Source organism: Salvelinus namaycush, chromosome 1 (assembly GCF_016432855.1).
Source record: "Salvelinus namaycush isolate Seneca chromosome 1, SaNama_1.0, whole genome shotgun sequence".
Lineage (NCBI taxonomy): Eukaryota > Metazoa > Chordata > Actinopteri > Salmoniformes > Salmonidae > Salvelinus > Salvelinus namaycush.
In genome coordinates, this window is record NC_052307.1 from 29,532,240 (window position 1) to 29,559,105 (window position 26,866).

Here is a 26,866-nt window from a genome sequence, read left to right on the forward strand (position 1 = left end):
GTAAGACATTTCCTGCAATTCTATATATTCTGCCATGGAGCTGAGAGAAAATGTTGCAGTTTTAAAGCTAGTTTCCTGCAATTCTATGCATTTCACCATGGATAATGCTGTGTTCTTTTGTTCAAACATAATAACAAAAGGAATACTGCTAAATTCATTGTTTTTGGAATTTTCAATTCTCCCTGTCTAGCTTTTATTTTGGTGATTGTTAGTTCTCAAAGATTATATTATTAAAAAAAAATATATGTTCATTGACTTTTCTACATACTTTATATCTAGTTTTAGTTTAAGTTTAAACTTAACGCGTTTTTCCACCCTGAAAATAAATTTACCCCAAAAAGAAAATGTCCCACCAAAGGATTACAAGGGCAAAAAAAATCCTTGTTATTCTCTCATTTCACTGGGAACCACAGAGACCACAATGATTCCTTCATCCTCCACCTCTCTCATCTCTGTGGGCCTCTGTATGATCTCCAGATCGGGGCAGTGTTGGTATTGGGGCTCTGGTGCTTCCCCCCAGGTGGATTGTGGGAGGTTGCAGAGGCTGCTGGGCTTGAAGGTGATGAGGGCAGTGTCATTGAAGATGTCCAGGAGTCGGGACGGGCATGGAAGGGGCCACTCCTCACACACACACACAGCCTGACACACACAGGGGGGTTAAGGGTCAAATACCTCCATAGACAGTGTAGCTATATGTAGCTATACTGCATTTCTATTGTATATCTATTTTCTAATGACACTGTACTTAGTTTCAAAGGATACGTGTGCTATGTAGCTGTAGTCTCTCTTGAGTTCTCTCTGAATCATCCTGAAGAAAAGACAATCGTTAGAGGATCACACACACATACACACACACACATACACACACACACCTACACACACACCTGTCCTGTATGCCTGCAAAGCTGTTTCCTATGATAGTCAGTAGAGGCAGTGCATCTCTACTCCAGTTCTTCCACAGCAGGTTGTTGTACAGAGCCTTCCCACAATGCATCAGGTAGAAAAGAGTTGGCCTCGACACTGCTCGCTTTCCCTCCTGATGACATCACACACATGAATACAATAGTACTTCATTAGTCCATCTCCAGAGACAAAAATTGTGTTCTGTATTTCTTCTACACACACCTCGTTCTCAGTCAGCACGGTGAGGCCAAGCTGTCTCAGTACCTCCATCTCCCCTGAGGAAAACACAGGGTCGTACACACTGCACTGCTCCATAGGGATCTAGACAGGAATACAGTATACATTACATACAGTATAGTACGGAATATAGGGTCGATTAAGGCAGCCCTCCACACCTCTCTGATTCAGAGGGGTTGGGTAAAATGTGGAAGACACATTTCAGTTGAATGCATTCAGTTGTACAACTGACTAGGTATCCCCCTTTTCCATTACACACTGCACTTCTTCATGGGAATCTAGAGTGGGACAGGAGGAATACAGTGAAGCCGTGTCTTTAGGCCGTGTCTTAGGTCTTGAGAGAGAGAGCGAGTACCTGTAGTGACTCCAGAATCAATAGCAGCATAGCTAGTTGGTAACGAGCTGTCACACAGGAAGAGAAGGAGCCCAGACCATAACACACACACTCCAGTGGGCCGCTAGGGGCCTCCCGGGCCCGGTCCCTACCCTCAGGTCCTGGGTCAGAGCCTGCTGCTGGGTCCCCTCCAACCTCTGGGGAGTCTGCCTTACCCACAGCCGTCAGTCGATCTGAGAAAGGAAGGAACTCTATTACCATAGTGTTTACACTTATCCAATTCTTTCAGGTTTAGTGTGTCGCTATTGGTAGAGGCTGGAAGTTATGGGACTGGCCAACTGGGACCGGATACGGAACAAGATTATCCATTCGAGTTCTGTTACGCACCTCTCCACTCAAACCAGAAGTCTGCACACCTCAGTTCAGCCCTACAATGGGAGAAATAAAGCAACATAGTTATATTTTTGTGTCAACTGCTGTGATTAGATAGGCCTACTGTCCACCTTTGTACAATACAGTACATTGAATGACATATGGGAACAGTCAGGATAATCCTTGATTTTAATAGCTTTGTTCTTCTTACATGGTTTCTGTGATCCTTTGTTTGGTCCTGTCTGTGTCCACAGCGTCGGCGTGTCCAGGTTCATGACAGGCCGTGTGAGGAATCTTCCCTCTGCGGCCTGCTCCCTTCCGTCGCCGGGCCACCTGCCACTCCTCACCGCTGTTCGGCATCTGGAATAGTTCGCTTATCTACATCCACACAACAGCTCACCTAACCAACACAGGTATTAGACTCATGAATTTATGATAATAATACTGTCACTAATTGTGTTATCGTAGGGAGAATTAATAAAACAAAAGTTAGTAGCTAGTATTTCTGGCAACACAAGGGGGACTGTTTTGAAAGTTACGCACGCAAACCCATTTTGCTTCCGGTGTAATATTTGTCAAGGGGAAGTACTTGGGGTTTCGTCTTCGTTACAATGCTAGCTAGATAGCGGTACACATTGTCCATATATTTTTGCGTTCATCGATAGTTGCAACAACTGAGCAGTTCAGGTAAGTAATTAAGTTCAATTTACTTTCCTAGACATGTAAATCGAGCTGGTCCCTCCAACAACGCATAGCCAGAGCAGGAAACCTGATGTCCCATGACGACGTTAGACTAACTTAGCTAGTTTGGTAGCTAGAATTAATATATAACTAGCTAACAGTATATAGATCTAAATCAGCTTTATCAATGTCAACTTGTATATTCTGCATGCTAACAGGGTCATATCACTTCAGTTGTTTCGCCATAAAGCCTATGCCATAAAGCAAGCAAGTCCAGACAATAAATATCAAACGTTAACGTTACTACTTTCTAAAACGTGTAGTCCATAGAATGTATAGTGTATGCGCAACCTACGTTTTAATCATCCATATGAGGAAGTGACTGGGTAATTTCTGTTAACTATTCCTTAACGATGAAGGCTTGAATAACTGTTTTCTTCTCAGAGACCCAGCCATGTCTATGTCCCACCTGTACGGACGGCAGGGAGAGGAGGAGGATGAGGGGGTGGAGGTAGAGAAGTTTGAGGTGACCGAATGGGACCTGGCCAATGAGTTTAACCCGGAGCGCCGCAGACACAGACAGACCAAAGAAGAGGCTGTCTATGGCATCTGGGCAGAGAGGGGAGACTCCGACGATGAGAGACCCAGCTTCGGAGGGAAGAGGTAGGAGGCTGGTTCCTGTACACTCTCCACCTGATAAAATGCTGATGACTAAACTACACACACATTCAGAAAGAGGAGACGGTGGCAGAGATGGATGTCACAATCTCATGGTCTTCATTGGGTTTGTGTCTACTCTTAATCCCAGGTCTAAGGACTACTCTGCCCCTGTGAGTTTTGTGAGTGCTGGGCTGCGCAAGTCTGCAGCAGAGGAGAAGCAACAGCAGCAGATAGGTGGAGGGTCAGATGACTCTGACAATGACAACACTCCTCCTGCCCAACCCCCACCCCGCGACACTGCACCTAAGAAACTGCAGACGGTAGGTGTGTGTGGTGTGTGTTTTATGGGACCTTGAAGGAGCATTAGGTTCTGTGAATCAAAGGTTCAACACAGACTCACGTATTAATGACCAATAGACAGAATTATTAGGAGGGTTGATTTTTGTCGTACTTGCATGGTTAACTCTGTCTTAACCTCTTCTGTCTGATTTCTCCAGGGCGGTAATTTCCGTGGCAATAGCCAGTCCCAGAGGACGGGGTTTGCGGCCGGTATCCGAGCTGGAGGAGACTTGGGCACTTGGGAGAAACACACCAAGGGGATTGGCCAGAAACTCCTCCAGAAGATGGGCTATGTACCAGGGAAAGGACTGGGGAAGAACGCCCAGGGTGGGTATGAGAGAGAGAGCATGAGAAAGAGGGGAATTCTGCTAATTCTTCTGTTAAGGTTCAAATGTCCTCTGTCGAATGCTGCCTCTCTCCTCAGGTCTGACCTCTGAACCTTCTCTCCTAAGGTATTTTGAACCCCATCGAGGCGAAGCTTCGGAAGGGAAAGGGGGCGGTGGGCGCCTACGGCAACGAGAGAACCAAACAGTCACTACAGGACTTCCCTGTGGTTGACTCCGAGGAGGAGGAGGAGAAGGTAGCTCTCTCTTTCTGTTTCTCCCCATCCTCAACCACTTCTGTAGTCTGCGCACAGATCTGAAAGGGACTGGTTAGGTATAAACAATGCAGTGATGACCTTTCCACTATATTCCGGTCTCCTATTCGGTCCTTTTAGATTTGTGAGCACAACATCTGTACCTGGTTTAATGATGTATGCCTTTGCTCGCCTGAGGTAGAGTATCTCATGATAAGCTATAGACAACTCTAGGTAGATAGTGTGTTCATCTGTATTTTTCGTAGCTGTTTACATACCACCACAGACTGAGGCTGGCACTAAGACCGCACTCAATGAGCTGTATTCCGCCACAAGCAAACAGGAAAACGCTCACCCAGAGGCGGTGCTCCTAGTGGCCGGGGACTTTAATGCAGGGAAACTTAAATCGGTCTTACCAAATTTCTATCAGCATGTTAAATGTGCAACCAGAGGGAAAAAACTCTGGACCACCTTTATCCCACACACAGAGATGCATACAAAGCTCTCCCTCGCCCTCCATTTGGCAAATCTGACCATAATTCTATCCTCCTGCTTACAAGCAAAAATGTAAGCAGGAAGCAACAGTGACTCGATCAAAAAAAGAAGTGGTCAGATGACGCAGATGTTAAGCTACAGGACTATTTTGCTAGCACAGACTGGAACATGTTCCGGGATTCTTCCGATGACATTGAGGAGTACACCACATCAATCACTTGCTTTATCAATAAGTGCATCGAGGACGTCGTCCCCACAGTGACTGCCGCTTTCAAGGAGCGGGACTCTAACCCGGAAGCTTATAAGAAATCCCACTATCCCTTCCGAACCATCAAACAGGCAAAGCGTCAATACAGGACTTAGATCGAATCGTACTACACCGGCTCTGACGCTCGTCGGATGTGGCAGGGCTTGCAAACCATTACAGACTAGAAAGGGAAGCACAGCCGAGAGCTGCCCAGTGACAGGAGCCTACTAGACGAGCTAAACTACTTCTATGCTCGTTTCTAGGCAAATAACACTGAAACATGCATGAGAGCACCAGCTGTTCCGGGAAGACTGTGTGATCACGCTCTCCGCACCCGATGTGAGTAAGACCTTTAAACAGGTCAACATTCACAAGGCCGCAGGGCCAGACGGATTACCAGGACATGTACTGCAAGCATGCGCTGACCAACTGGCATGTCTTCACTGACATTTTCAACCTCTCCCTGTCTGACTCTGTAATACCAACATGTTGTAAGCAGACCACCATAGTCCCTGTGCCCGTGAACACTAAGGTAACCTGCCTAATTGACTACCGACCCGTAGCACTCATGTCTGGAGTCATGAAGTGCTTTGAAAGGCTGGTCATGGCTCACATCAACACCATTATCCCATAAACCCTAGACCCACTCCAGTTTGCATAACGCCCTAACAGATCCACAGATGATGCAATCTCCATTGCACTCCACACTGCCCTTTCCCACCTGGACAAAAGCACCACATAGGACACCTATGTGAGAATGCTATTCATTGACTACAGCTCAGTATTCAACACCATAGTGCCCTCAAAGCTCATCAATAAGCTAAGGACCCTGGGACTAAATACCTCCCTCTGCAACTGGATCCTGGACTGCCTGACGGGCCGCCCCCAGGTGGTAAGGGTAGGTAACAACACATCCGCCGCACTGATCCTCAACACAGGGGCCCCTCCTGTACTCCCTGTTCACTCATGACTGCATGGCCAGGCACGACTCCAACACCATTAAGTTTGCTGATGACACCACAGTGGTAGGCCTGATCACCGACAACGACGAGACAGCCTATGGGGAGGAGGTCAGAGACCTGGCCGTGTCGTACCAGGACAAAACCTCTCCCTCAACGTGATCAAGACAAAGGAGATGATTGTGGACTACAGGAAAAGGAGGACTGAGCACGCCCCCATTCTCATTGACGGGGCTGTAGTGGAGCAGGTTGAGAGCTTCAAGTTCCTTGGTGTCTACATCACCAACAAACTAACATGGTCCAAGCACACACAGACAGTTGTGAAGAGGGCACGACAAAACCTATTCCTCCTCAGGAGACTGAACAAATTTGGCATGGGTCCTCAGATCCTCAAAAGGTTCTACAGCTGCACCATCGAGAGCATCCTGACGGGTTGCATCACTGCCTGGTATGGCAACTGCTCAGCCTCCGACCGCAAGGCACTACAGAGGGTAGTGCGTACGGCCCAGTACATCACTGGGGCAAAGCTTCCTGCCATCCAGGACCTCTATACCAGGCGGTGTCAGAGGAAGGCCCTAAAAATTGTCAAAGACTCCAGCCACCCTAGTCATAGACTGTTCTCTCTGCTACCGCATGGCAAGTGGAACTGGAGCGCGAAGTCTAGGTCCAAGAGGCTTCTAAACAGCTTCTACCCCAAGCCATAAGACTCCTGAACATCTAATAAATGGCTACCCAGACTATTTGCATTGCCCCCCCCCCCCAATTTTACAATGCTGCTACTCTGTATAGTCACTTCAATAACTCTACCTACATGTACATCGACTAACCGGTGCCCCCACACATTAACTCTGTACCGGTACCCCCCTCTATATAGTCTCGCTATTGTTATTTTACTGCTGCTCTTTAATTACTTTAATTTCTTATTCTTATTTGTACTGCATCGTTGGTTAGGGGCTCGTAAGTAAGCATTTCACTGTAAGGGATATTCGGCGCATGTGACTAATACAATTTGATTTAACATACCTTTATCCCCCTTTTTCTAGGAGTTCCAGAGGGAGCTAGGTCAGTGGCGTAGGGACCCTGCAGGTGGTGGAGGGAAGAAGAAACCAAAGTATTCCTACAGGACTGTAGAGGAGCTGAAGGCTAAAGGCAAGCTAGCTGGACGGACCACACAGACACCCGCTGGAGAACTGGCTCAGGTCAAGGTGGGGGACACTTGCGCGCACACACACACACACACACACAGTTACACATTTAAGTATCCAGAAACTGATTTAAACGCTTGAATTTTATAATTTAAGAAGAAAAAAATGCTCCCCCTCTCTCTAGGTGATAGATATGACAGGCAGGGAACAGAAGGTGTATTACAGTTACAGTCAGATGACTAACAAACTCAGTGTACCAGAGGAGGCTCCACTGAGCGTGGCCACACGTGAGCAGAAGACGTCTGGCTTTGCCCTGCCAGAGCTGGAACACAACCTGCAACTACTGATCGACCTGACTGAACAAGACATACTACAGGTAGCCCCTAACCCCTAGGATACACAACTTTCTGCTTCTGAGACAACACATCTCACCAATTACTATAACACTATTTCCAGAGAGTTCAGAAACTCATATAAACTCACAATATATTCCCCTGTCTGTCTGTAGTCCTCACGGCGTCTGCAGCATGAGCGTGATGTGGTGGTGACTCTAAGCCACGAGAGCTCCGGTCTGCAGACGAGGATCGGGACGGAACGGGATGCCATCCAGAGGCTAGAGGCAGTACTGCAGCTGGTGGATCGCTTTCAGAGCGGGGAGACTGCACCTGGGGTAGGACCCAGCCTGCAGGTACACACATGTTTGTGCTCTCTCAGGACAGGTCATTGTTGAAGATGGAGAATAACAGTGGTCCCAGTATTGAACCTTGTGGTACAAACTTTTCTTTATTGTATTTTACTCCGTCTTTCTCTCTCTAGGAGTGTGCTGGCGTTTTTGAGACTCTACAGAGTGAGTTCTATGAGGAGTACAAGACTTTAGGTTTGGGAGATCTGGCTGCAGCTGTAGTACATCCACTACTCAGAGAGAAACTACGCACATGGGATCCTCTCAAGGTACACACACACACTCCCTTGCGTGCTCCACCTTTTAGTTGTGGAAGCACCACCAAGTGCATGAAAACACTTGCATGTACTCCTAGTTCCCTCCACTCCTGCTGGAGTCCTGCTGTTTGTGCTGTTTGTCTGTAGGACAGTTCATATGGTCTGGAGGAGGTGGGTCAGTGGCGAGCCATCCTGGAGTCTGATCAGCTTCACCACGCCAACGCCCCTGAAGCACACATGGACCCCTACCACAGGTAAATCAATACCACTTCACACCTCAGAGGTGTGTGTCTGTGTGTGCACAGTGGGCAAGTGGGAAAAATACCAGAATGTCAAGCCTTATGCGAGTGAATATAACGTGTGTGTGTGTGTGTGTACAGGCTGCTGTGGGAGGTGTGGATCCCTGTGCTGCGAGTGTGTGTGTCGGGGTGGCAGCCTCGTATGGTAGGACCCATGGTGGACTGTGTGGAGGTCTGGGCCCCTCTGCTGCCCCTCTGGATACTAAACCACCTCCTGGAACAACTCCTCTTCCCCAGGCTGCAGAGAGAGGTAGAATCACACACGCATCAGCGCTATACCAGTGATACAAAGATGAAGTCTCGTGATGTGGTGCCAAGCTTTCTGTTAAGAAAGGAAGAAACATTTCACAACTGTAAAGTAGTTTGGTCTTGGTGGGGTAGCTCAAAGCGTCACTTTTTTCTACCCAGAATCATAAACATCATGAATGCACTCATACTACCCCCACTAACCCCACCCCTTCTCTTTCATAGGTGGATAGCTGGAACCCCCTGACCGACACAGTGCCCATCCACTCCTGGCTCCACCCCTGGCTGCCTCTGCTCCAATCACGGCTGGAGCCTCTCTACCCGCCCATCCGCAGTAAACTGGCCAATGCGCTGCAGCGCTGGCACCCGAGTGACGGCTCCGCCCGCCTCATCCTCCAACCATGGAGAGACGTGTTCACGCCCGGTGCCTGGGAGGCCTTCATGGTCAAAAACATAATCCCTAAACTAGGTAAACATACACACACTTACCGTCAGTGGCCCCTGAAGCCAGCTGAATGACACTACGCTGTGTGCGTCCCAAATGTCACCCTCTTCCCAAGATAGTGCACTACTTTTGACAAACTCTGGTCATAAGTAGTGCACTATAAAGGACATGGGGTGCCAAAATGTGGACGCAGACAAATATTACTGGATAGTAGAACAGTAGTTTCTTACTTCCTACTCTCCTTCCCTATAGCTCTGTGTCTGGGGGAGCTGGTAATAAATCCTCACCAGCAGCAGATGGAGCCGTTCAATTGGGTGTTGGACTGGGAGGGCATGCTGTCTCCCTCCAGCCTCGTATCACTGCTGGACAAACACTTCTTCTCCAAGTGGCTACAGGTATGTATGTGTGTGAGAGCACAGAGGTTGTGCTTAATGACAATTGACTTACTCCTGATGTGTTTACCTGTGCTGTTTTTTTAGACCTAAATAGTCTGTAAATGTTCAGAACTATGCAGAGATAATTGATTTGTGTGTTTGTCTGTTTGTGTAGGTGCTGTGTTCGTGGCTCAGTAACAGTCCTAACTATGAGGAGATTACAAAGTGGTACCTGGGCTGGAAGTCCATATTCAGTGATGCTGTTCTGGCTCAGCCACTCGTTAAGGACAAGTTCAACGAAGCTCTGGACATCATGAACCGCGCTGTCTCCTCTGGCCTTGGTTCGTATTAGACACACACACAGTTCCAAACAACATGAATTGATCACGACCTTTGGCATAGGTTAATATGATACACACGCACCCTTCTCTTTCTGCAGGTGGGGGGTACATGCAGCCTGGTGCCCGTGAGAACATAGCATACCTCACACACACAGAGCGTCGTAAAGACTTCCAGTACGAGGCTCTGCAGGAGCGCCGGGATGCTGAGAGCGTGGCGCAGCGAGGCATCGGTGCCAGCCTGCCCACCAACTTCAAAGACCTGATCCAGACCAAGGCTGAGGAGAACAACATTGTCTTCATGCCGCTGGTTGCCAAACGCCACGAGGGCAAACAGCTGTACACCTTTGGACGTATCGTCATCTACATAGACAGAGGAGTGGTCTTCGTACAGGGAGAGAAGACCTGGGTCCCTACGTCCCTACAGAGTCTCATAGATATGGCCAAGTGATAGAGGGAGTACATAGAGATGGAGATAAGGTGAATGCTGTGTAGAGGCAGCACGCTTGTCATTTGTTTGTAATAAGTTTGATATTCAGCTGGTGATCACTGAAATATGTAATTGGAACCATGAATAAATGATTTGACTTTCTACATAAGTTATTTTTTGTTGTAGACTCACCGCTGCAAGCCAAGAGTATTTCTCGTAGGAGTTTAAATTACTTGGCTGTAAAATCACGATAACCAAAATAGACATTTTGGCTGACTGAAACCCATTTTTTTAACCTTTATTTAACTAGGTAAGTTAGTTAATAACAAATTCTTGTTTACAATGATGGCCTAACCCGGATGACACTGTGCCAATTGAGCGCCGCCCTATAGGACTCCCAATCACAGCTGGTTGTGATACAGCCTGGATTTGAACCAGGGTGTCTGTAGTGACGACGCTAGCACTGAGATGCAGTGCCTTAGACCGCTGCACAACTCGGGAGCCCTTATGTATGTTTGCCTACCTACCACTGTTGCACAACTTCTAGTGAGAAGAGAACTCCCGAGTGGCAAAGCGGTGTAAGACACCTGCATCTCAGTGCTAGAGGTGTCCCTACAGACCCTGGTTCAATTCCAGGCTGTGTCACAACCGGACATAATTGAGAGTCCCATAGGGCAGCGCACAATTGGCCCAGTGTCGGCTGGGGCAGGCCGTTATTGTAAATAATTTGTTTTTAATGGACTTGCCTAGTTAAATAAAGGTTAATTATTAAAGACAATGAACTTCCTGAGGCGCGGGACTCCAGTACCCTAGATGGCGGTATGCCTCACTAATGTACCTGCTGCCGTGACCAACGAAGAAGACTGTTACCCATAGTGCTTTGCGTTTGAACTGGAAACTACGAGCTTAATGGACAAATGAATGTTGATTTAGTTTTCCGTATTTTATATCGTTTTGGTGAGTATATTGTGTATGGTGCCTGCAATATTTGTTATTACTACTTTGATAGCTAGCTTGTACATTTACTAACTTTAGCTAGCTAGCAACACCATCGTTATAAAAAATATTTGCCATTTTGGCCAGATCATAGATATAGAGGACTCATCGTGGATAACTCATTTTGGCATGGACATAGTCACATATTGCCTGGAAACCCGATATTGAATTCTACGTCGGCAGCATTGAGCGTTTGAATCAGGAAAGATTCCTAATGACCTCTACAAAGCCTTCACTTTACCTGTTGTCCGACCATGCGGTTGGCCCTTTTGGCGGTAGGAATGTAAGACTATCCACAGATTTGTAATTACATCAACTTTCAAAGCGATGGGTGCAAGTGCGTTCAGAGTTATCATCTGAAGCATGCGCAGAAGCATGTAAACACGTGCACGGCGCATGCTTCAGGTGCTATAAATTTGAATGCATCAGAATCACAGCATTAATGCAAATTAATTACTTAAAAATCATACAATGTGATTTTCTATATTTTTGTTTTATATTCCGTCTCTCACAGTTGAAGTGTACTTATGATAAAAAATTACAGACCTCTACATGCTTTGTAAGTAGGAAAACCTGCAAAATCGGCAGTGTATCAAATACTTATTCTCCCCACTGTATATCCACAGTAAAATTAGTCCTATATCGACATAACCTGAAAGGCCACTCAGCAAGGAAGAAACCACTGCTCCAAACCCACCATAAAAGAGCCAGTCTACGGTTTGCAACTGCACATGGGGACAAAGATCGTACTTTTGGAGAAATGTCCTCTGGTCGGATGAAACAAAAATAGAACTGTTTGGCCATAATGACCATCGTTATGTTTGGAGGAAAAAAGGGGAAGCTTGCAAGCCGAAAAACACCATCCCAAACGTGAAGCATGGGGGTGGCAGCATCATGTTGTGGGGGTGCTTTGCTGCAGGAGGGACTGGTAAATAGAAATAAATGGCTTCGTGAGGAAAGAAAATTGTGTGGATATATTGAAGCAACATCTCAAGACATCAGTCAGGAAGTTAAAGCTTGGTCGCAAATGGGTCTTCCAAATGGGCAATGACCCCAAGCATACTTCTAAAGTTGTGGCAAAATGGCTTAAGGACAACAAAGTCAAGGTATTGGAGTGGCCATCACAAAGCTCTGACCCCAATCCCATAGGAAATTTGTGGGCAGAACTGAAAAAGCGTGTGCGAGCAAGGAGGCCTACAAACCTGACTCAGTTACACCAGCTCTGTCAGGAGGAATGGGCCAAAATTCACCCAACTTATTGTGGGAAGCTTGTGGAAGGCTACCCAAAACGTTTGACCCAAGTTAAACAATTTAAAGGCAATGCTACCAAATACCAATTGAGTGTCTGTAAACTTCTGACCCACTGGGAATGTGATGAAAGAAATAAGAGCTGAAATAAATCATTCTCTCTACTATTATTCTGACATATCACATTATTAAAAGAAAGTAGGGATCCTAACTGACCTAAGACAGGGAATTTTTACTTGGATTAAATGTCAGGAATTGTGAAAAACTGAGTTTAAATGTATTTGTCTAAGGTGTAGGTAAACATCCGACTTCAACTGTACAAGTATTCAGACCCTTTACTCAGTACTTTGAAGCACATTTGGCAGCGATTACAGCTTCAAGTCTTCCTGGATATGACGCTACAAGCTTGGCACACCTGTATTTCAGGAGTTTCTCCCATTTCTTCTCTGCAGATCCTCTCAAGCTCTGTCAGGTTGGATGGGGAGCGTCACTGCACAACTATTTTTTGGTTTTTCCAGATATGTTAGATCGAGCTCTGGCTGGGCCACTCAAGGACATTTCAGAGACTTGTTCCGAAGCCACTCCTACGTTGTCTTGGCTGTGTACTTAGGGTCATTGTCTTGTTGGAAGTTGAGCCTTCGCCCCGGTCTGAGGTCCTGGGCACTCTGGAGCAGGTTTTCATCAAGTATCTCAGGACTTTGCGTCAATCATCCTTCCCTCGATCCTGACTAGTCTCCCAGTCCCTGCCGCCACCACCATGCTTCATCGTAGGGATTGTGCCAGGTTTCCTCCAAAAGTGACGCTTGACATTCAGTCCAAAGTGTTCAGTATTGGTTTCATCAGACCAGAGAATCTTTTTTCTCATTGTCCGAGAGTCTTTTATGTGCTTTTGGCACATTCCAAGCGGGCTGTCATTTGCCTTTTACTGAGGAGTGGCTTCCATCTGGCCACTCTACCATAAAGGCCTGATTGGTGGAGTGCTGCAGAGATGGTTGTCCTTCTGGAAGGTTCTCCCATCTCCACAGAGGAACTCTGGAGCTCTCTGAGTGACCATCAGGTTCTTGGTCACCTTCCTGACCAAGTTTATTTATATAGCCCTTCTTACATCAGCTGATATCTCAAAGTGCTGTACAGAAACCAAGCCTAAAACCCCAAACAGCAAGCAATGCAGGTGTAGAAGCACGGTGGCTAGGAAAAACTCCCTAGAAAGGCCAAAACCTAGGAAGAAACCTAGAGAGGAACCAGGCTATGAGGGGTGGCCAGTCCTCTTCTGGCTGTGCTGGGTGGAGATTATAACAGAACATGGCCAAGATGTTCAAATGTTCATAAATGACCAGCATGGTCAAATAATAATAATCACAGTAGTTGTCGAGGGTGCAACAAGTCAGCACCTCAGGAGTAAATGTCAGTTGGCTTTTCATAGCCGATCATTAAGAGTATCTCTACCGCTCCTGCTGTCTCTAGAGAGTTGAAAACAGCAGGTCTGGGACAGGTAGCATGTCCGGTGAACAGGTCAGGGTTCCATAGCTGCAGGCAGAACAGTTGAAACTGGAGCAGCAGCTCGACCAGGTGGACTGGGGACAGCAAGGAGTCATCATGCCAGGTAGTCCTGAGGCATGGTCCTAGGGCTCAGGTCCTCCCAAGAGAGAGAAAGAAAGAGATTTAGAGAGAGCATACTTAAATTCATACAGGACAGTGGATAAGACAGGAGAAGTACTCCAGATATAACAGACTGACCCTAGCCCCCCGACACAAACTACTGCAGCATAAATACTGGAGGCTTCTCCCAGACCAAGGCCCTTCTCCCCCGATTGCTCAGTTTGGCCGGACGGCCAGCTCTTGGAAAAGCCTTGGTGGTTCCAATCTTAAGAATGATGAAGGCCACTGTGTTCTTGGGGACCTTCAATGCTGTAGAAATGTTTTTGTACCCTTCCCCAGATCTGTGCCTTGAGACAATCCTGTCTCGGAGCTCTATTGACAATTCCTTCAACCTCCTGGCTTGGTTTTTGCTCTGACATGCACTGTCAACTGTTGGACCTTATATGGACAGGTGTGTGCCTTTCTAAATCATGTCCAATCAACTGAATTTAACAAAGGTGGACTCCAATCAACTCGTAGAAACATCTCACGGATGATCAATGGAAACAGGATGCACCTGAGCTCAATTTCGAGTCTCATAGCAAAGGCTCTAAATGCTTATGTAAATAAGATATTTTAGTAATTTTTTGTTGACATTTGCAGAAATTTCTAAAAACCTGTTTTCACTTTGTCATTATGGGGTATTGAGAAAAAACATACATTTAATCATTTTTAGAATAGGGCTGTAACAATGTGTAAAAAAGGGGTCTGAATACTTTCCGAATGCACTGTAAATCTGACTTTATTCATGTGAGTAATCCAGGAATGTTACGTGTTAATTGACACGAACGCCAATGGTAAAATGTCTTCTGTTCTCCGCACCACTATTGCCATTGAGGGTTTCCACCATGCTTCCGTTGTCAACTGGGTGGGGATTTCTATAGGTTGTACAGACACTACAATGGCACAGATATAAAGGCAAGTGCTCTATCTCTATGGGCCAGAGATGCAGTACTTATGAGATAGGAATCTCCATTGGATTTGAATTAATCCCCATTATGTACGTTGCCCGTACATTGTCAATGGGCTGTGCAGTGCATTCTGGGTACAATCCTGCAAAGAAAGCACTCCTTCAAGGAGTGAATGGGAGTCAATTGGGTGCAAGCACAAAAACCCAACATGAGCATGAATTACGTGAACTAGAAGCTCAACATTACAAATATTTTCTGAGTTTAGAGATAATTAATTCTCTGTAATGTCACGATTTCAAAGCTATATGACATGTACTTTCGAGGAGAATATGCATGTTTCTCGACTATCTCGTACGTTTAAATGGATTGTGTGACGATTATCTTAGCAACTGCGTTACGCAGCATGACAATGAACGTGATTGGTTGACAGTCTGCTGGGTGGGGCGTTATACGTTTCTCCGTTCATTGGCCACTGGGATTCCTATCTCCTCCTTTCTCCAATATCTCTGTCGTGCCTAGCGTATCTAGCTAGCTTTCTATATAAATCAGTTTTCTGTATTTAGTGTCCTCTGACGTTCACAAGCCATGTCTGATGCCCTGAAGAAGCGCAAGTCGAAAGTGCTCCGCAGCGAGACGGGAACACCGGAGGGGAAATGCGGCCGCGGAGAGGGGGACCAGGTGAGCACTAGTCTCTCTAGACAGACGGGTTACCTTCCACAATATACCAATGGTGCTGTTGTCTGGGTTTTCAAAACTAGGTGAGCAAAGGAGTGGACAGCAGATACGGGTGGGCGGGCGCAAGTTGAGAACTGTAGGACGAGGGGAGGCAGAGGAGTATAGAGAGAGGAGGGGAGGGAGCGTTACTGAAATTGACTGTGTGTGTTTTCAGGACATACGTGTGTACAGTGAGGAGGTGGAGCTGGATGGCAGGGACCCTGAAGAGGACTACCAGCAGTATAAACTGACCTGTGAAGCTCTGGCAAAACTGATGAACGACATCCAGGAGCTGAAAGCCAACGGTGCCAAGGATGGGGTGAGACACACTGTCAGAAAATGAGTGTCCTATACAATCAGACGCTACTCTGTCTTTTAAGCGAATTGCTCTGACCCACATGATGTCTGCCCTTCCCTCCAGTGTGCTGAGGTAGAGGAGAAGAGGATGCAGAGCTGTATCCACTTTATGAGCCTGAAGAAACTCAACCGCCTGGCTCACATGAGACTGAAGAGGGGGAGAGACCAGACACATGAGGTACATATACAGTGAGGTCCAAAAGTATTTGGACAATAGCAAGGTTTCCATCCAGTTGGCGACAAATTTTCATGCGAATATTGTAGAATCCACATAAAGAAAATACGCTTATTTTCCAATCAGGAGTGGGTTGACACCAAATGGACTTGTTGCGGGTAAAAATCAGTGCATGATGACTTATTGAACACAATGTACTTTTTCACTTAAAAATCTAAAGTTCAATGTGTTTTACCATCACATTTTCAACTATACAGATACACGACATGGCCAAAAGTGTGTGAACACCTGCTCGTCGAATATCTCATTCCAAAATCATGGGCATTAATATAGAGTTGAGCCCCCCGTTTGCTGTTATAACAGCCTCCACTCTTCTGGAAAGGCTTTCCACTAGATGTTGGAACATTGCTGCTGGGACTTGCTTCCATTCAGCCACGAGCCGTAGTGAGGTAGGGCACTGGTGTTGGGTAATTAGGCCTGGCTCGCAGTCGGCGTTCAAATTCCTCCCAAAGGTGTTCGATGAGGTCGAGGTCAGGGCTCTGTGCAGGCCATTCAAGTTCTTCCACACTGATTTCGACAAACCATTTCGTATGGACCTTGCTTTGTGCACAAGGGCATTGTCATGCTGGAACAGGAAAGGGACTTCCCCAAACTGTTGCCACAAAGTTGGAAACACAGAATCGTCTATGCTGTAGCGTAAAGATTTCCCTTCACTGGAACTAAGAGGCCTAGCCCAAACCATGAAAAACAGCCCCTGACCATTATTCCTCCTCCACCAAACTTTACAGTTGTCACTATGCATTCGGGCAGGTAGCGTTCTCCTAGAATCCGCCAAACCCATATTCTTCCGTCCAACTGCCAAATAACTTATTTCCACTGCTCCAGAGTCCAATTGCGGCGAGCTTTACACCATTCCAGCCGACGCTTGGCATTGCGCATGGTGATATTAGACTTGTGTGTGGCTGCTCGGCCATGGAAACCCGTTTCATGAAGCTCCAGACAAACAGTTCTTGTGCTGATGTTGCTTCCAGAGGCAGTTTGGATCTCGATAGTGAGTGTTGTAACAGAGGACAGACCGTTTTTAAGTGCTACGCGCTTCAGCGTTTTGGTACCCTTCCCCAGATCTGTGCCTCAATACAATCCTGTCTCGAAGCTCTACAGACAATTCCTTTGACCGCATGGCTTGGTTTTTTCTCTGACATGCACTGTCAACTGTGGGACCTTATATAGACCGGTATTTGCCTTTCCAATTTTTTTAATTTTATCTTTCATTTAACTAGGCAAGTCAGTTAAGAACCAATTCTTATTTTCAGTGGGTTAACTGCCTTGTTCAGGGGCAGAACGGCAGATTTTTTAACCTTGTCAGCTCGGGTATTCGATCTTGCAACCTTTCGGTTACTTGTCCAACGCTCTAACCACCTGCCTTACATTGCGCTCCTACTTGTTACGCGAGGGCAGCAAGAAGCCAAGGTAAGTTGCTCGCTAGCATTAAACTTATCTTATAAAAACAATCAATCTTCACATAATCACTAGTTAACTACACATGGTTGATGATATTACTAGTTTATCTAGCATGTCCTGCGTTGCATATAATCGATGCGGTGCCTGTTCATTTCTCATCAAATCACAGGCTACTTCGCCAAACGGGTGATGATTTAGCACTGTCGTTGCACTAAACATAAACATCAATGCCTTTCTTTAAAATCAATACACAAGTATATATTTTTAAACCTGCATATTTAGTTAATATTGCCTGCTAACATGAATTTCTTATAACTAGGGAAATTGTGTCACTTCTCTTGCGTTCCGTGAAAGCAGTCAGGGTATATGCAGCAGTTTGGGCCGCCTGGCTCGTTGCGAACTGTGTGAAGTCCATTTATTCCTAACAAAGACTGTAATTAATTTGCCAGAATTGTACATAATTATGACATAACATTGAAGGTTGTACAATGTAACAGCAATATTTAGACTTCGGGATGCCATCCGTTAGATAAAATACGGAACGGTTCCGTATTTCACTGAAAGAATAAACGTTTTGTTTTCGAAATGATAGTTTCCAGGTTCGACCATTTTAATGACCTAAGGCTCGTATTTCTGTGTGTTATTATGTTATAATTAAGTCTATGATTTGATAGAGCAGTCTGACTGAGCGATGGTAGGCAGCAGCAGGCTCATAAGCATTCATTCAAACAGCACTTTAGTGCGTTTGCCAGCAGCTCTTCGCTGTGCTTCAAGCATTGAGCTGTTTATGACTTCAAGCCCATCAACTCCCGAGATTAGGCTGGTGTAACCGATGTGAAATGGCTAGCTAGTTAGCGGGGTGCGCGCTCGCTCTGAGACTTGGAGTAGTTGTTCCCCTTGCTCAGCAAGGGCCGCGACTTTTGTGGAGCGGTGGGTAACGATGCTCAGAGGGTGGCTGTTGTCGATGTGTTCCTGGTTCGAGCCCAGGTAGGGGCGAGGAGAGGGACGGAAGCTATACTGTTACACTGGCAATACGAAAGTGCCTATAAGAACATCCAATAGTCAAAGGTATATGAAATACAAATGGTATAGAGAGAAATAGTCCTATAATAACTACAACCTAAAACTTCTTACCTGGGAATATTGAAGACTCATGTTAAAAGGAACCACCAGCTTTCATATGTTCTCATGTTCTGAGCAAGGAACTTAAACGTTAGCTTTTTTACATGGCACATATTGCACTTTTACTTTCTTCTCCAACACTTTGTTTTTGCATTATTTAAACCAAATTGAACATGTTTCATTATTTATTTGAGGGTAAATTGATTTTATTGATGTATTATATTAAGTTTTAACAAGTGTTCATTCAGTATTGTTGTAATTGTCATTATTACAAATTCATTTAAAAAATCGTCCGATTAATCGGTATCGGCTTTTTTTGGTCCTCCAATAATCGGTATCGGCATTGAAAAATCAGAATCGGTCGACCTCTAGTAATTTCTAAACGGTTCCCCAGATATGGATGACAGTACCCTCAAATTAAAGCTGACAGTCAACACTTTAACCTCATAGTCATGTGCTGGAGTAAGAGCCAAAACAGCAGAACATTTGTCACTGTCCAAATACTTTTAGACCTCACTGTATATACACTTTCACACGTAACGTTTTCAAAAACCCTCTACACACCCACAGAAAGCATCTAACACCCCTTCCTCCCCTCTCTCCCTCCAGGGCAAGCAGAGAGTAGATGTGTTGCACCTGCAGCTCCAGAACCTGCTCTATGAGGTCATGCACCTGCAGAAGGAGATCAGCAAGTGTCTGGAGTTCAAGTCAGTACCACTGGAGGGGATCCAATTCACATTTGCTCCAAGTTTGTAGGGCTAAGTCCAGGAATGAGAAGCTTCAAGAGTATTGCGCTTTTCTAAGTTGTTGATTTTGTGTGTGTCCAGGTCTAAACATGAGGAGATAGATCTGGTGAGTGTAGATGAGTTCTACCAGGAGGCCCCCCCTGAGATCTCCCGCACCTCCCTCACTAAGGATGACCCCCACCAACTCACACTGGCCAGGTTGGACTGGGAACTGGAGCAGAGGAAGAGGTGCCACATACACTGAGACACTGTTTTTCCTCTGTAGGTTGCCTAAGCAGTAAATTAACTCCCACTTTTCTTTGGGCACTTTGTGTGTGTGTAGGCTGGCTGAGCAGTACAAGGAGTCTCTGTCCAGTAAGGAGAAGATCCAGAAAGGCATTGAGGTGAAGAAGGAACACCTGAGTTCTCTACAGCCTGGACTCAACGCTATCATGCAGGTAACACACTCTCTCACACCCCCTAGAACCTGGACGCAATGCGGTTACACAGGTACAATGAAGCAAAGTGAACTTAAATATCCCTGGAAGCCATAGCAGCATTCAATTGACAGAACAACACCAGTCCCACAGAGCTTTTACAAGTCCAGGTTTCTGACTGGTATGGATGGCTGGACTTGTGCATGATAACACACACTGCAGGCAGGGCCTTCTGAAATGGCCTTGTACCCAGAATGTGACCTACCAGGCCTGAAACCTAAACATGTCTCACTCCTCAGGCATCCCTCCCGGTTCAGGAGTACCTGTCAATGCCGTTTGAACAGACCCAGAGACAGACAGAGATCGCCCGCCACCTTCCCCCCTCTCTCTACGTCCTCCTGGTACAGGCCAGCGCTTACGGACAGGCCTGCGGTGAGTGTTTTTGTATGTTTACTTACATTTTGTGAAAAGTTTGATCATACGCACCCTCCTTAAACTTTAGGCGCTGGGCTAGTAAAGGATGCTTGTAAAGAACAGGAAGGCCCGCACACTGTTTATGCTCCCAGTTCACCGCTTTATTGACGACGTATCAATCCAAAACGGATCTTCGTTAGCTTCTTTACTTTCTTGTGAACAGAAGTCCGAGGACATGTGGTTTTCATGTTTGTATTTGTGTGTGTTTCAGATAAGAGCCTGAGTGTGTCCATCAGTGGAGATGTGGACGAGGCCAAAGCTCTGTCTAAACCTCCAGAGGACTCCCAGGGTAAGACTGCAGCATGCCTGGCTGCCTGTTAATGACTACTGTGTGTTCGACAGGGCAGTGATTAAATACAGAACGCTCTGTGTGTATTTTTTGACGGGGCAGTGGTGAATTAGAGAATAGTGTGGGCATTGAAGTGTGTGTGTTCTGATTTGTCTCTCCTCTCTAGATGATGATTCTGGTGATTCTGATGCAGAGGAGGAGCAGGAGAAGACGGTCTGTCCCACACCATGCTGCCACTAGAGGCCCTTCTAATACCATTCTGTACACACATACACACACACATCGGTGTCACAGAGTTCACCTCTCCTCTACACACATTGTCCCAACAACCTCTGCTGACACACACACACACAATGTTATAGCAGACAGGGAAAGGAGGTCTATTGATCGCTTCCTGACAGGTGCCATGTGGTGGGTTCTGGGAAGCATGGATAAGATGGGTCACTGTAACCCAAGCCCACCCACAGTTGGCAGTCATACTCTACTCCTCACACACACACTCCCTCACACACACCTTACACACTCCGACACATACAGCCAAGCTTTTTTTATAATTTATTTATTTATTCATATTTTTGCTGAAGACAACTGTCCGTCTGTGATTTGCCTGGTCACATTACTGCTGCTCTGTCACTACACTTCAGCTGACCCTCCCTCCCTTCATCTAGTCTTTCTCTCTGAAATAATTCTGAGGTGAAGGGCAAGCCAAGGTTAACTCTGTCCTCCTATAGCTGGCTGCAATGATAGATCTGTTAGGTTTATAGATTGTGTCCCAAAGAGCACCCTATTCCCTATATAGTGCACTACTTTAGACCAGGGCCAGACATCCGTACATCTGATTAATTAAGCAATAATGCATGAGGGGATGTGGTATATGGCCAATATACCACGGCTAAGGGCTGTTCTTATATTGGCCATATACCACAAACCCCTGAGGTGCCTTATTGCTATTATAAACTGGTTACCAACGTAATTAGAGCAGTACAAATATTTTCTGGGGTCATACCTGTGATGTACGGTCTGATATACCACAGCTGTCAACCAATCAGCATTCAGGGCTCGAACCACCCAGTTTATAATGAGCAGTAGAACATGATGGCATGATAAAATACTAATGGTAGTACTCCCCCATTTGTATGTCTGTCTGTAGAAGAGGAGGCGACCTACTACAGGTGGTCAGCTGGATGATAAGAGACGTGAGATGCTGAAGAGACACCCTCTCTCCCTTTGCCTGGACCTCAAATGCAAAGGTACACACATACTGTTCCTGCTTCTCAGTCTCCCTGGGACAGTAGAGAGGCTCATTCAGCGCTATATGATAGGACTGTTAGGAACTGATATTAATCGTGCTGATGAGGATTCTGTGGACAGTGTATATGATGATAAATAGGTGGGTTCTTGTATTTGTCCTATTTCGATGATGTTTTGGAGCTTAGATGACAGTAAATAAACTGTTCTTGTCCAATGGGCAATGACATCACTACAGAGGTTACACAAGGTCACCTCTCCTCTCCTGCCTCTGCAGTCAGACAGAACCCAATGACACCCTGAGAGACTGACACACACACGCACACACTGCTTTTAATGCAGCGAACAGCCAAAAACTGCCCGTGGTTTAGAGGACAACGGAGAGAGCAAGAGGAGGCTGATGAAAATATGTTGAGAATAAGGTGTGACTGCTGCAGCCCTACATTGCTGCAGCCCGACACTGCTGCCAGCTCCACCTACACGCACTGTCCGCGCCCGCCTATCAGTGGATGGATGAAGTTATGCCTGCAATGCTGAACATCCTCCTCCTTCTCCACCCCCCCTCCCTCTTCTCATCCCCATTTCCTATCTTCCGCCCCTCGTCTTCTCCCCCTGTCAGCAGGGTATAAACAGTCCCTCTCCTTGGCTCAACCTGTCCTATAAACCTACCTACACAGTAGCACTACGTGGCAGACTGGGGCAGTGACACCATGACATCATACTATACATTGTACTATATAATTAAGTGTCAATTTACACTGAGATGACTGTTGCAGGTGGAACCTTTTGGCAGAGAGGCAATTTACAGTCCACGGTACATAGATGGCGTCACGCTCACATAGACACGCGTCCCATCTCCCTGTTTGCCGAATAGAATATATATATATATATATGTAGTAGATGGCATCATGCTCACAGACACACCCAGTGAACCTCCTCTCTCTGTGTCTCTAGACGGCAGCGTGCTGCATCTGTTCAACTACTACCTGATGAACCTGAACATCATGACTGTCAAGGCCAAAGTCTCCACCGCCACAGACCTCACTGGAGCCATCAGCGCAGGGTACGTGTCAGCGACCCGTGTTTGTGGAGTTTGGAGTGTGCGACCTGTGCTGTAACAATTGTGTTCTCTCTCTCAGGGAGCTGTTAAATTCCGACACGCTGCTCAACTGCCTGTATGCCAATGACCAGGGCCGCGAGACACCCAACCCCGCTAACCGTTACCAGTTTGATAAAGTGGGGTATGGATGCTTCCCTAACGCCGGACACCCGTATACACACCTTGTACAGTTGCTTCAGTATCAATACAGATATTGTTTGATGATTGTAGGATCAGTTTGGCTGATTATGTTGTGTTTTCTTGCAGGATTAGTTCGTTTGGAGACTATGTGGCAGAGTTGGGTCATCCCTACCTGTGGGTGCAGAGTCTAGGAGGACTGCAGTTCCCCAGTGATGCCCCAGAGGTGTGTGTGGGTGGCCCTGCCGTTGTGTATAGTAAAATGGCTCCTGCTATGGGGTGTGCTTTCTGTGTGTGTCTATACCTGCTATGTGTGTGTGTTTTTCAGGGTTTGCGTGCAGGCAGTTCTCTTAGTGCCAGTCACATGGAGAGCACCATGAAGCTGCTGAGAGGACGAGTCCAGTCACGCCTGGCCCTGCACAAACAGTTCTCCTCACTAGGTACACACACATCTGGCCTTGCACAAACAGTTCTCCTCACTAGGTACACGCACATCTGGCCCTGCACAAACAGTTCTCCGCACTAGGTACACACACACATCTGGCCCTGCACAAACAGTTCTCCTCACTAGGTACACACACATCTGGCCCTGCACAAACAGTTCTCCTCACTAGGTACACACACATCTGGCCTTGCACAAACGGTTTTCCTCACTAGGTACACACACATCTGGCCTTGCACAAACAGTTCTCCTCACTAGGTACACACACATCTGGCCTTGCACAAACAGTTCTCCTCACTAGGTACACACACATCTGGCCCTGCACAAACAGTTCTCCTCACTAGGTACACACACATCTGGCCCTGGACAAACAGTTCTCCTCACTAGGTACACACACATCTGGCCCTGCACAAACAGTTCTCCTCACTAGGTACACACACATCTGGCCCTGCACAAACAGTTCTCCTCACTAGGTACACACACATCTGGCCTTGCACAAACGGTTCTCCTCACTAGGTACACACACATCTGGCCTTGCACAAACAGTTCTCCTCACTAGGTACACACACATCTGGCCTTGCACAAACGGTTCTCCTCACTAGGTACACACACATCTGGCCCTGCACAAACAGTTCTCCTCACTAGGTACACACACGTCTGGCCCTGCACAAACAGTTTTCCTCACTAGGGACACACACGTCTGGCCCGGCATAAACAGTTCTACTCACATTTCTCATCTCTGGCTACACACACACAAAATAACTCCTGCATGTTGTTGGTATTGTTTGTCTGGTTTCAGAGCACAGTATAGTTCCAGTGTCCACGGAGTGCCAGCACCTGTTCCCTGCTAAGGTTCTCTCCCGCCTGGCTCGCTGGACAACCATGTCACATCAGGAGTACACAGTAAGACACGCACAACCTCACGTTTTGTTTCATCTCGCTACGCAATCGAGGAGTACACAGGAAGCGCACAAACTTGACTACAACTCAACCTCGCACTCACTATAACTTCTGGCTCTCATTGGAGCTGCGGTGAAAATGGTGTTGCTATAAAAAGCATTGTATAAAACAAGGCGGTTTAATTAAGTAAAACGTATACTGGTGGCTTACTTTTCTTTGTGTGTTCTATCTCTCTAGAATCTGTCGTTCACGCAGCATGTGTCAGACGCAGGTCTGGCTCGGGAAACTGACCTGTTCTTCATGGCTGTGGTGGAGAGAGGAACAGGTAAAGATCAGGGCCCAAAGTGATGATTCACTACTTAATATATGAAGACATTCCTGAAGAAATGGAGGCCTCTCTCTTTGCTTTGTTTGGACCATAAGATTCCTTAGAAAAGTCTGGAACCATAAGCTATTTCTCTTTCCCCCCTCAGCTCGTCTTCAGGCTGCAGTGGTGTTGAACCCCCGCTATCCAGAAATCTCTCCTCTGTTTGCTCTTTCACTCAGCTGGAAGGGCGAGTGCAGCGGACGTACAGATGACAACCTTAGAGTGAGTGTAAACACACACACACACACACACATCACACACTGAATATGAGACTCTAACCCAGGGGAGGATCTCTATATTCTATTATGTCCTTTGATGTCACTGGTTAGTCATGCACACCGGCTGTGACTGACATGTGTAACCGCTCCCCCAGGCCATGGAGAGTGAGGTGAATGTGTTTAAGTCAGAGCTCCAGGGGCCCCGTCCAGGGCACCAGCTGCTAACCAATCAGGTGGCTCGTCTGTGTGTCTGTCTGGACGTATACCTGGAGACCGACGGACAGGATGACAGCGTGGAGGGACCACGGGAGTTTCTCAGAGAGAAGATGTGTCTACGCACCGTAAGGTACACACACACGCACGCGCGTACACACACACACACTCCTCAGTATTTCTGACAGCGTGTTTCTCTCTGTGTTTCAGGGGTCCGAACCGTCTGAAGCCGTTCAAGTACAACCACCCCCAGGGCTTCTTCAGTCACCGCTGACCTCCGCCTTAACCGCTATCCCTTCACCTCTTATATCTTACACCTGATTTCATAGCCCACCTCAGGGCTTCTTCAGTCACCGCTGACCTCCCCCTTAACCCCTATCCCTTCACCTCTTATATCTTACACCTGATTTCATAGCCCACCTCAGGGCTTCTTCAGTCATCCCTGAACTGTACCTTCTGCCACGTCCCTGCCCTCATATCCCCCTCTCTTTTTTAATACACTGTAGTTTTGTCTGTTTTAGTTTCACACATTCTGTGTGTTGGTTGGACAATAAAAAGCTAGTGATTTTGTTTGAATCAGCAAGTTCTCTGTATTTTTTGTTATTTGCTGCTATGATTTATGTTCAGCTGTATTCTATCATGAATTACCTCTCCTTTCTTCCGCCTCTTTTAGCTATTGCATATTTCATTATCTCTCCCTGCCTTCCCTCTCCCTCTTGTTTTCTTTCCTCTGCATCGGATCACATTATTTTATGGCTTTTATTATCTTGGCTCAGCACTTCTCTAAGCTGACTCATGCCCACTTGTTCTGGAAATACAGAGAATACATTATCACACACACACACCTAAAAATGCGTTCTCTATCCTGTAGTTAGTGTAGTAAGAGCTGATAACAGGACTACTGGTGGACTGGATCACTGCTCTGGATTTAAACGGACATTGGTGCAGCATCACAGAACGCCAGTAGCCCTCTCCCCTGCAGGACAAGCATTCCGCTGTTAGGATGTAGCCACGGTGTTTTTTGGGGCTCCTTATGCCATGGTGATCATTCTGAGGACGTTTTTTGCTGCAGGTTGTCTCCTGTTAATACACAGTCATCCATCAGGCATAAAGAGATTACATTTTGCCATTACAACCCCAAGGAGAAACCTAATGATCATGAGGAAAGAATTCAAGGAGAAACGTAACGTTTATGGTGATATACAGTCAGAATTCAGGGCGATGCAGCATCTCGATGTCAACAGAGCAACTTCCTAAAGAAAGTATTCAGACCCCTTAAAATATTCCACATTTTGTTGTTACGGCTTTAATTCGAGATGGATTAACTATACAGTACCAGTCAAAAGTTTGGACACACCTACTCATTCCAGGGTTTTTCTTTATTTCTACATCAAAACTATGAAATAACACATGGAATAATGTAGTAACCAAAAAGATGATAAAAACAGAAGAATATAAAATAAAAAATATATTTTGATTTGTGTAACATTTTGGTTACTAAATTATTCCATGTGTTATTTCATAGCTTTGATGTCTTCACTATTCTACAATGTAGAAAATAGTAATAAAAAAAAAGAAACCCTTGAATGAGTAGGTGTGTCCAAACTTTTGGCTGGTGTACTGTACAGTATATATTTTTCTCACCCGTCTGTGCAATACCCCATAATGACACAG

The 26,866-nt window shown here is 46.2% G+C and overlaps 3 protein-coding genes across 3 annotated transcripts; 2 read left to right on the top strand and 1 right to left on the bottom strand.

The window, feature by feature from the left end:
- Positions 1-251: 251 nt before the first annotated feature.
- srrd (SRR1 domain containing) lies at positions 252-2,707 on the bottom strand. The gene is made up of 7 exons (XM_038974216.1): positions 2,058-2,707; positions 1,862-1,902; positions 1,496-1,707; positions 1,126-1,224; positions 885-1,036; positions 763-808; positions 252-639 (listed from the first exon to the last, which is right to left on the bottom strand). The coding sequence occupies exons 1-7, from the start codon at positions 2,204-2,206 to the stop codon at positions 385-387; spliced, it is 954 nt and encodes a 317-aa protein (XP_038830144.1). The 5' UTR covers positions 2,207-2,707; the 3' UTR covers positions 252-384.
- On the top strand, positions 2,484-10,184 carry tfip11 (tuftelin interacting protein 11). The gene is made up of 15 exons (XM_038974105.1): positions 2,484-2,533; positions 2,972-3,190; positions 3,336-3,507; positions 3,685-3,853; positions 3,979-4,106; positions 6,848-7,009; positions 7,134-7,325; positions 7,458-7,637; positions 7,766-7,900; positions 8,036-8,142; positions 8,269-8,437; positions 8,659-8,902; positions 9,131-9,273; positions 9,428-9,593; positions 9,692-10,184. Exons 2-15 carry the CDS (start codon positions 2,982-2,984, stop codon positions 10,039-10,041), a joined length of 2,526 nt encoding a protein of 841 aa, XP_038830033.1. The 5' UTR covers positions 2,484-2,533; positions 2,972-2,981; the 3' UTR covers positions 10,042-10,184.
- A 698-nt stretch (positions 10,185-10,882) lies between these two features.
- Positions 10,883-25,771, top strand: LOC120029000 (THO complex subunit 5 homolog). Its single transcript, XM_038974321.1, has 20 exons — positions 10,883-10,977; positions 15,377-15,491; positions 15,703-15,846; positions 15,949-16,062; positions 19,252-19,349; positions 19,470-19,616; positions 19,711-19,825; positions 20,104-20,236; positions 20,490-20,567; positions 20,734-20,780; positions 21,718-21,817; positions 22,770-22,878; positions 22,955-23,056; positions 23,182-23,278; positions 23,381-23,492; positions 24,294-24,397; positions 24,632-24,719; positions 24,868-24,983; positions 25,135-25,325; positions 25,403-25,771. Exons 2-20 carry the CDS (start codon positions 15,399-15,401, stop codon positions 25,464-25,466), a joined length of 2,052 nt encoding a protein of 683 aa, XP_038830249.1. The 5' UTR covers positions 10,883-10,977; positions 15,377-15,398; the 3' UTR covers positions 25,467-25,771.
- Positions 25,772-26,866: the final 1,095 nt, after the last annotated feature.